The sequence below is a fragment of the Chinchilla lanigera genome, unplaced genomic scaffold (assembly GCF_000276665.1).
Source record: "Chinchilla lanigera isolate Chin_1 unplaced genomic scaffold, ChiLan1.0 scaffold00018, whole genome shotgun sequence".
NCBI classification, from domain to species: Eukaryota; Metazoa; Chordata; class Mammalia; order Rodentia; family Chinchillidae; genus Chinchilla; species Chinchilla lanigera.
The window spans coordinates 4,790,026-4,800,832 of record NW_004955419.1 but is presented as its reverse complement, the minus strand read 5'-3'; the positions used below and the strand labels follow the sequence as shown (position 1 = coordinate 4,800,832).

At 38.1% G+C, this 10,807-nt stretch overlaps 1 protein-coding gene across 4 annotated transcripts in view; it reads right to left on the bottom strand.

Annotated features, from left to right (window-relative positions):
* The window catches only part of Strbp (spermatid perinuclear RNA binding protein), a 126,406-nt gene that overhangs the window by 58,040 nt on the left and 57,559 nt on the right, over nt 1-10,807 (bottom strand). For all 4 annotated transcript variants that reach the window (XR_260609.2, XR_001233576.1, XM_005382505.2 and 1 more), the window contains exons 2-3: nt 4,878-5,049; nt 891-1,111 (exon numbers count right to left, since the gene is read on the bottom strand). Coding sequence is in view for 2 of the 4 variants with exons in the window: in XM_005382505.2 (XP_005382562.1) it covers nt 891-1,111; nt 4,878-4,880 (224 nt within the window). In the remaining 2 variants the exon portion in view is untranslated. The remainder of the gene's footprint in view (nt 1-890; nt 1,112-4,877; nt 5,050-10,807) is intronic.

Here is a 10,807-nt window from a genome sequence, read left to right as displayed (position 1 = left end):
TTTAAAAAAAAAAAAAAAAGTGAAAAGTAAAAAAATCACCTTCTTCAGCAAAAAACTGGCAAGGACTGTCTTTCAACTGAAGATAAAAAGGTTTCGGTGAAGAAAATCAATTTGTCAGTACTTTCCCACTATTCCTATCCACTTATCACACTGATTTAGAATTGAAAGCTGGAAAACAAAATTCTGTTAACCTCTATCTTCCATTTACAAAAGTTGTAGCCAGAGTGCTCTTTAAGCCTATTAATATGGTACCCTCCTTCAAACAGTCTTCACCTTTCGAAGTCAGTCTCCAAGTCAGTCGTCGACACACTTCAGTCATAGTGGCATCACCGCACGCAGAAACAGTTACCACTGCAGTTTCACCTCACCAATCGCTACATCCTGGCAATGTCCAGAACACTTTACTGTAACTGTTGAAGGTTCTGCCTCCCACTACCCCCTCCTTTGTTCCACAAATATACAATGAACTTTTATGATACGCAAGACACTGTGCTATACTTATGAATCAACAAGGTAGAGACAGTCAAAATACATTTACAATACATTTTCCCACTCTTCTACTCCAGGAATTTTCCCCCAGGAGCAAAAACATGACTTTCAGAATTTAGGAGGCTAAACCAACACAGCAAAAAAGATGACATTTCATAATCTTCAAACATTAAAGAATGTAAAGCCCTTTGTATACACTCTCTGTCCATCTTCTTTTGGAGGGCTTTAATCACCACTGTTCCTTTCTTTCCTTTCAAAGTTAACTACAAAAACTCCATGTAACATTTACTTCCTTGATTATAATCATATATACAAGAAAACACAAAGAATAACATATCACAAACTCAATGCAAGAAATCCCCGAGGTTTTCTGTGCTCCACAAGGGCCAGGCCACACTCACTTGGAGTAGTTTTCTACAGCCTCGTCTTTCTTCATGTCTGTCTCGCCCTCTGTTTTTGTGCCTCTATTTGTTTCGTCCAGCCAATCTGAGACATGTTTAAGAGCACATTCAACAGTAGACACCATATTTTGAACAGCTTCAAGTTCCTCTGGAGATGGATAGATGGTTGAATGTTTCACCATAACATGGCGATCATCATTGGCAAAAGATCGAATAGATCTCTGTCAGAAGGAAAAAGAAGCAATTACTTCAATAAAAGAAATGTCACCTGACAAGAATGACACACAAATATATTTTAAGTCAACCCATAGCATTGTCAAACCATCATGAAGCAGCTGGTATCAAAAGAAAATTGCTCAGGAATGGGAACTAAAACCCATCTTAAACCACCAAACCAGAAAATCAATGGTCTTTTCATTCACTTAGGTCATACTCAGCATTGTGCATATGCTATCTTTCAGTTGAACCTATGCTTCTGAATACTGCTTAAAGAAGTTTTTCAGGGCTAGGAGTAGAGCTCAGTGGTATAGCACTTGCCTACAATGTGTGAGGTCCTGGGTCTGAACCCAACAAAGGATAGAGAAGGAAAGGAGGAGGGATGGAGGGACAGAGGGACAGAAGGAAGGAAGAAGTTATCCATATTACATGCTATCTATAAGAAACACATATTTCTAGCTTGAAGAAACTCTCCAGAAATGCATAACGGTGTATCATGAAACCCAGCCACTCCCTTTCAAAGTACCAGAGACTTTCACATCTTAAAAATGAGACTGCATAGCCAGTGCAAATGCATAATAGAAAGTTATGTGTGAACTATGGGAAACATGGGAATATTATCTGACACTTGACATTTAAACAGCTGGTGCAAAGCTTTACTTTTTCAGATAGGACAGCAGGAGACATTACAAATTCCAGAATGGGAAAAATACATACTGCAAAACAATCAACTTCCCAAGCTAGTTTATACACGTACGTATTTCATTCTGAATCAAAATCTCCTCAGAACTGGTGGGAGACAGGGGGCACATCCCTGTAATCCCAGCACTTAGGAGGCTACAGCAGGAGAATCACAATGAGTTCAAGGCCAGCCTGGACTACATAGCTTGACCCTGTCACAAACAAACAAATCTCAGAACTGATTTAAACCTCAATGAAAGTCATTTTGAAGTTCATTTGGAAAAGCAAAAAAAAAAAAAAAAAAAAGTCAATGACAGAATCAAGAAATATTCTACAAAGATGGACAAATTGTACCATTATACTAAAATGCTAGCCCAAAAAAAAATCAGTGGAGTAGACTAATGTCCAGAAATAGAATGAACTTCACAAAATTTAATGGAGTAGACCCTTCACACTCATGGGTTACACCTCTAAAACTTTTTACTATTTCTAAGTTTACAAATATCATGAAGACATTTGTTATTAGTACACCAAAATGAAAAAGGGCAACTCAGTATGTTTTCATAAAGCCCAAAGTATTCCATTTAAAGAGAAGTGCTAGTATCCTTATTTACCTGCAATTATGTACTATATGATAACTATTTTGATAACTATTTTGTTTTGAAGTCTTCACCATAAAAAATCCTGATGGTAACTATTTTGTTTTGAAGTCTTCACCATAAAACAAAACATTTACAGTTATTAATCTTGCCTCTTGTTTTTTGATTATCAATGTTAAAAAAAAAAATCGTATTTTGGAAACTAAGTAGTGACACTGTGTTCTTGTCCACTAAAAAGTAAAGCAAATTATAACTGAAAAGTAATCCTTTAGAAGTTTCAACCATCTTATAAACTCAGGACTAATGTCAATCACAAAGCTTTCTGTTTTCTCAATAAAAACCAACTGTCCAGATTTCTTTCTTGCTTGACATCCAGACCAGTTTTCCAACTGGAGCCTTTTTCAACAAAGAACCTTTTTAAATTGAGTCATTAGATACCCCAGAACAAGTAACAAGAAAACAAAGGAGTCATATCATGAGTTCCATCTAAATAAAATTACATATTGCTGCATCACACAAACATTTGAGAGAAAAAGGGAAGGGGAGGGGGGAGGGGGACAAGAGGAGAGGGAGGAGGAAGGGGAAGGGGAAGGGAGGGGAAGAGGAAGAGAGGGGAGGGAAGAGAAGGGGAAGGAGAGGAGATAGGAGAAAGGAGGGAGCAGAAAGGGTAAGGGGGACAAGAGGGGAGGGAGAGGAAGGGGAAGGGAAGGAGGGAGGGGGCTGACAGGGGACGGAGGAGAAGGGAAGGGAGGAAAAGGGAAGGGGTGAAAAAAGAATTAGGAAACCAGGCATGGTTGTGCATGCCTGTAACCCCAGCACTTAGAAGGCTGAGGCAAGAGGATTACCACAAGTTCTAGGCCAGCCTGGGTAACATAGAGACTTCAAGGTTAGCCTGGCTTACATAGCAAAACCCTGTCTCAAAAACCAAAAAAAAAGGTTAAGGAAAAGAAAAAAAATCCAAGATTAAACCCAAAAGTCTACCGAGACATGACAGAATAGGAATCGTGAAGTAATGGTAAAAAGAACTGACACAATGGTCTCTATTCCACAAAACTGGGGGACCCTACTTACACAAATAAGTTCCAAGCAGGTTTTTTTCAAGTATTAAAAAATCAAATCAGAATAATTCTCACTCAAAATCTAAGACCTAAGAAACAAGCAATAGGAAAAAAGGAAAATACAACCAATTAAAAACTTCCTACACTAGAAAATCTAAGCTAAATTTTAAAAGAAATGAGAAAAGAAATTCTATCAACTATGAAAATATACATATAAAGCATTTCTTAAAATTGTACAACTATTAAGACTGTAAGAAACAAGCCTTAGCTGGGCATAGTAGTGCATGCCTGTGATCCCAGCACTCAGGAGGCTGAGACAGGAGGATTGTTGTGAGTTCGAGACCAGCCTGGCCTACAAAGTGAGCTTAAGGCCAACCTGAAGTGCATAGTGAGACCCTAACAAAAACAAAACAAAACAAAAAAGAACAAGCCACATCAGGAGGCTGAGGATCGCCTGGAGTTCAAGGTCAGCATGGGCTACATAGTGAGTTGAAGGCCAGCCTGAACTATATGGTAAGACCCTATCTTCCCACCTCCTCAAAGAAAAAGCCCCAAAAGGCAAAAAAAATTCACATGGGAGGCAACACAAGTCACAATGTGTTTTTTCACATATCCCCAGGAAACTAAAATGACAGGGGAACACTTTTTCCCCACTGCACAGATTTAAGATATGAGAATTCCTTCTGTATAAAGAGCAAGTTAACATCGTGATTCTTCGCATGAGTATTTTTAAAAGCAAGCAGCACTTAAAGGTATACTATTAGATTTGCTAAACAACATGCTCTAAACATATTATTGATAGATATTTTGTGCTTTTTCCCCACTTGTAACAATTCAGCACATTTCACCAATTCAAAATTAAGAGATGATAACTTCATCTAACATCATAAATCCGAGTCTGAACTCTCATCAAATAGCAAACCTGCAGTGATATTTAGCTCAGCAGCCCTCATACATATATAACATTTGACCCTGTTATTTTAAAAACATTTGAGTGACTTTTTGAATACATATTTTATAAATTCCTGCACCATTCATATAACAAAAGACTGGTTCAGGATTTTTAATTTCATGGGGAAAAAACTCAAAATTCTGGTAGAATACTAAATAAAAATTAATTTCAAGTTCAAGGTCACCTAACTAGCTATCTGCATTAGTTTGTTAATACCAGTTTTATTAGAAAACATTATTTATGAGCATTCCCTCCTCAGTATTCAATAATTTATAGCCTGCAGGCTCATGGGGCTCCATCTTGTGGCTTAAGGGCTCTGTAATAAATCTGAACTCATTTGCGAGAGTGCAATCTTTATCTGATACACCATAGCCAAAAATTAACACCAGTGTTTTTCACACACCCTCACTGCCAGTGCTTCTAACTTTAAACTACTAGAATCTTTTGTATGCAGGAAGTTAAGGAAATGTAAGTAACCTACCATGGTTTTCTATAGTATTTTAGCTTCTTTTTCCGATCCTTTCCTCTCTTTCTTGTCGTCTTCACTAGATACTGTTTTGTGTGACAGTACCTCCTCATAAGCCTGAGTCCCCTGACAGTCACTCAGCATCAAATACAGCAAAGATGTTTGAAGACTTTTCTCTGGAATACACCTGTAAGAGAAGAGAAAAACTTTTCAAAACACTTAATTACATTGAGTTTCATATCTGAGTGTGGAGCTTAAAATTTGTCACTGATTTAAAAGAAACTGTATGAAGGAAAATTACTGCACTTCAAACAAAAAGCTAACATCCTTTGAAGGCCTGGACCCAAGAACCTAAGTGATATGACCAGAAAATCAAGCCTTTTGTAGTCACAATGGCAACCAGCTGACTTGCATTCAAGGAGCACTACATAAAAGAGCAATACTGCTACTGGTGGCAATAATGATGCAATTAACAATCAGATTTTCAATTCAAAATTGGTACAAAGCCAGACCTACGTGAAAATCCCACAGATAAGGCACTTTAAAATATAGCAATACCACTGGCTCTGTCATGATGCTTTTCCACTTGATACCACCATTAGACACAGTATATGTTGGCACAATGTTTACCCTTCAATTATTTTTAGGACTAAAATTCAAAATGTGTTACTGGCTCTGCACCTCTAACTCCCCAAGGGACTCAACACCCTCTTGCCTCCACATATCACTATGCCAGAATCCTAGAATCTCACTCGATTCTCATTTCATTACCCTTCGATGTCCCTCGCCAAAATCCCACAGCTTATTTCTGCTCAGAAGCCACAATCGGCATTCTGCTACTGACTTTAGTCACACCTTTATGAAACTGTACTTCATTCTAGACAAGGTAAAAGTAAATTCTGAGTATTAGTGAAATCTTTGTGTTATAAGCCAACCTGTATAAAGACTGACATAAAAACAGAACACTCTCTACTGACACAGATATCACAGGAAGTAACATACATGCCACATACCACGTAAATTCACAAGAAAACACTCTCCTCTTTGTGTAAATATTTTTTCTTTAAATATGGCAATTCCCTTAAAAAACTATTACCAGTAATGGCTTCTTAGTATTACACTGTCCTCTTAAGAAATTTCTTTTTGGATTTTTGGACTAGAGAAGTTGTGGTTGCTATATTTTATATTTAACTCTCCTCAATACTTCAAATGAGAAAACAGACCCACAACTGTAGTCAAATGACACGCAGCTACGTGCTATATGCAAACCATCTGTATCCTATAACCAACCTCCGTAACTCTGGCTTAGAAAATCCCCCTGAAATACATTAGTGACGTTTAAGTGGACACACCCACACCCACATGTGTGTAACTTTCTTTAAAAATGAACTATACTACAAGCACAAGTGCTACCATTTATGGAATGCTTCTACACAACTAAGACAAAAACTAAACCATAACCCCGTGGTCTGAGAAATCTAAAAAATGTTTCTGTCACTAAAATTTTACTTTCAATATAAAGTTTGTACTATACAGCCATACTGTGTGTGGCACATGCCTGTAATCCCAGCTACTTGGGAGGCTAAGGCAGGAGGATCACAAGTTCATCCCAATTTTGGCAACTTAATGAGAATCTGTCTCAAAATACAACAAAAAAGGGCTGGGGGAGTAGCTCAGTAATAAAGCATTTGCCTAGCATACACAAAGTCCTGGGTTCAATCCCTAATACCATATACACACACAGGCTATAATATACAACTGTATAGAGTCTTCGACATCTCCCATTCCCAGGCCTATTTCATTTTAAGAGATTCATTCAGTAATTAGGTATGAGTCTAGCTGCCCAAAAACAAAACAAAACAAGACAAAACCAACATTTCTTTGTGGTCATTTGAGACTAAAAGTCCACAAACTTGATAAAAGGGTGAAGCCAATAATCCAACTACATTGAAGAAGCAGAATAAAACCAGAAAAGGTGAGAACTATGCTAAGAAAGTCTGATGTAGTGGAGAAATCATGATTACCAGAGTCACCCAGCAGAGAGTGCCCTTTGCATATGGCAGCATAGTGCAATAATCTTCAACAAAGGCACAGCAGCCCAGGTTCACACTCTGTTGGGACTAAAAAAGGAACTTTGAAATCATCTACCCAAACCCATCCTCAGTTTATAAATGAAACAGAATCAGATATTAAGGTCACACAGCTAACCAGGGACAAGGCATAGTCTAGAACCTTTTAGAACCAACCGTGAACCAAAGTGCAACCCCAAACCCACTTATTTATCGCAAAGTGCCAACACTGCGATTAAAGCTGAATCCTGAGGTTTGAAGTTTAGGAAAAACAACTCATACACTTGGCTCACATGCCAACAGAGGGGCCTCTGGGCCTATGCAGCACACATGCCATAGGTTCGCCACCACCATCCTAAGGTAATGCTTTTCCCTCACTATATTAAGCTGATTGAAAAAAAATATCATATAGTATGTGATATACTCTAAGCAGATAGGAAAAAACTGCAAAACACTTCTTGTGAAGAATTTTTTTTTAATTTTTTTTTTTTTTTTTTTGGTACTGGGAATTGAACTCAGGACCTTGCGCTTACCAGGCAGGTGCTGTGCCACTGAGCTATATCCCCGACCCCTAAAGAGGAGTTTGTAGGGGCTGGGGATTTAGCTCAGCGGCAAAGCGCTTGCCTGGCAAGCACAAGGTCGTGAGTTTGATTCCTGGTACCGGAAGAAAAGACAAAAGACAAAAAAAAAAAAAAAACAAGAGGAGTTTTTTTTTTAATTTCTCTTTTTAAAAAAAATGGTCAAGTGCTGGATGTGGTGATACACAGCAGTAACTCCAGCACTCAGCAGACTGAGGCAGAAACTAGATCGCTGTGAATTCAAGGCCAGCCTGCACTACATAGCAAGACCTTGTCTTAAAAAGAAAAGAAAAGAAAATATTCCATTACTAATTAATAAACAACACTTATGGAACTCAGATCTTGTACCAGGCACTGTTCTAAAAGCTTTTCATACATTAACTCATCTAATGCTCACAACAATCTCAATTACTATCGCCATTTAACACATAAACTAACACACAAAGATAATACAACCTAATTAAATCACAAAGAAAGTAAGCAGTAGAGCCAAGTCAAATCTAGACAATCTCTTTTAGTATTATTTTGTCTATAAAGGCACTGACATTTACATTAAGGGACAAATTTTAGCACTTTCATTTCAAAAAATAAATCTACAGGAATTACCAGTACTGTGTAACACACAGACTTTGGAGTCAGGAGCAATTCAAATGTCAGCTTTGCTGCTTATCTGAGCCTGAGTCTCCTCGTCACTGCAATGGGATGACTAGGTGTTACTTCAAACTAAGTGAGGTAAGTTATCCAAAAATATCTAATAATATCTAATGAACAGTGTACACTTAATGCTTTCAGAACAACAACAAAAAACCCTCGAACTTCCTAGTGTCATATTAAAAAACACTTTTAAAGTAACAGCCATATATACATTTCTCTGAAAAAAAAAAAAAAATGAGCTTGGAAATATACTAATTGTCCTCCACTTAGTAAAATTAGCTTTATACAAGTGAAATATATTTATGTAAAGCTATGTGTATGTATATGTGTAGTTTTCTATTGAGAATTTTTTTCTATAAATTTACATCTTTAGAGCAGTTTTAGGTCTACAGATAGGCAGTGAGTGCAAAGTGAAGGGATTCCCATATACACCTTCTCACCACAGTTCCCGTTTCTGTTTTGCTTTGCTTTGTTTTTGGAGACAGGGTCTCACGATGCAGTTAAGGTTGGCCTTGAGCTCAATTTGTAGGCCAGTGAGATCACTTGTAGGTCAGTGAGATCAAGGGTTGGCCCTTGAGGTCACTTTGATCCTCCTGCCTCAGCCTCCTGAACGCTGCGATTACATGTGTGCACCACCATGCCCAGCTAAGTTCCACTACTATTAATTAACATTCATAGTTTATGTAGGGTTTATTATTCATGTACATTCTATGAATTTTGACAAATGGTATGCATTCACCACTAAAGTAGTTACAGAATAGTTCCACTGCCCTTTAAAAAATTCCTCTGTGTTCCACCTCTGTAACCTTCACCCCTACCCCTCCAAATCCCTGGCAACCACTAGTCTTTTTATAGACTGTACCTTTGCCTTTTCAAGAACATCACATAGTTGGAATTATACAGTATACAGCCATCTTAGACTACCTTTTTTCACTTCAGCACTATGTATTTAAGGCCTTTCTATAGCTTTGATAGCTCATTTTTTATTGCTGAATAATAATTCCACTGTATGTGGTATAGCACAATCTACCCAATCACCTATTCAACAACATCTTTATTGATTCCAAATTCTGGCAATTATAAAGCTGCCATAAATAGTTACATATAGGGTTGGGTTGGGTTGGGCTGGGTTTGAGACACAGTCTTGCTGTGTAATTCAGGCTGGCCTTATATAGCCCAGACTATCCTTGAACTCACAGCAACCCCTCTGCCTCAGCCTTCCAAGTATTAGGATTGCAGATATGTACCACCATGCCCAGCCTTGGAGGGAGTTTTTTATATGGACATAAGTTTTCAACTCTTGGGGAGTGCGACTATGGGATCATACATAAGAGTTAGTGTATTTTTGTAAGAAACTGCTGAAATGTCTTAAGTGGCTGTGCTACTCCGCATTCCCACCAGTAAGGAAAGGGAGGTTTCTGTTACTCCACATCCTTGCCACCACTTGGTGCTGTCAGTATTCTTGATTTTGGCCATTTCAAAAGAGGGACAGTAATGCTGTCTTAATTTGTCTCTTTTTTTTTTTTTCCTGGTACCGGGAATCAAACTCACAACCTTGTGCTTGCCAGGTAGGCGTTGTGCTGCTGAGCTAAATCCCCAGCCCCTGTGCTGTTTTAATTTGAAATACTCTAATGACATGTATGGCCAGGGATATAGCTCAGCAGCACAAACATCTGCCTGGCAAGCACAAGGTCCTGAGTTCAATTCCCAGCACCCCCCCAAAAAAATTAAGTAATGACATGTATGTTGAGCATCTTGGCATATACTTACTTGCCATTTATGACTCTTCTTTCATAAAGTGCTCACATCTTTACTTATGTTTTAACTGGGTTGTTTTCATATTGGTTACTATTAAGAAATCTTCATCTATTATAGATAACAATCCTTTATCTGACAGATGTTTTGTAAAGATTTTTGCCAGCATATGCCACTCTCATGTTATCTTTTTAACAATGTCTTTCATGGAGTTTTTAATTTTAATGAATTCCAATTATAATTTGGAATCAATTATTAATTTTTGTCATGGCCTGTGCTTTTGGAGGTGTTTTTATTACCTTTCTTAATGATCTCTAAGGCCAAAAAACCTTAAATAGCAGGTAACCCAGGCTACAAACCAAGATTTTTTTAACATACAAATATTAGACCCTTTCCCTAGGAATAAATCCCAAAACCAAGGAACTATGCCTTTTATATTCAAATTATAAAATAGTCTGACGCCAAGCATGGTGGTACACACCTGTAATCCCAGCACTCAGGAGGCTGAGGTAGGAGGATCACTTTGAGTTCAAGGCTAGCCTGGGCTACAAAGTGAGTTTGAGGCCAGCCTGAACTGCACAGTGAGACCCTGTCTCAAAAAGACAAAAAAATAAAATAAATAAGATATGATAAAATAGTCTGATAACATTAAGATATTTTTCTGCAATGTAGGAAAAAATAGTAAAAATACTTTCTTTAAAAATTCCAAAGAGGCCGGGAGTGGTGGCACATGCCTGTAATCCCAGCACTCAGGAGGCTGAGGCAGGAGGATTGTTGTGAGTTCGAGACCAGCCTGGGCTACAAAGTGAGCTCATGGCCGGCCTGAACTGCATAGCGAGACCCTGTCTCAAAGACAAAAAAAATTCCAAAGAGACCAGGGCTATAGTTC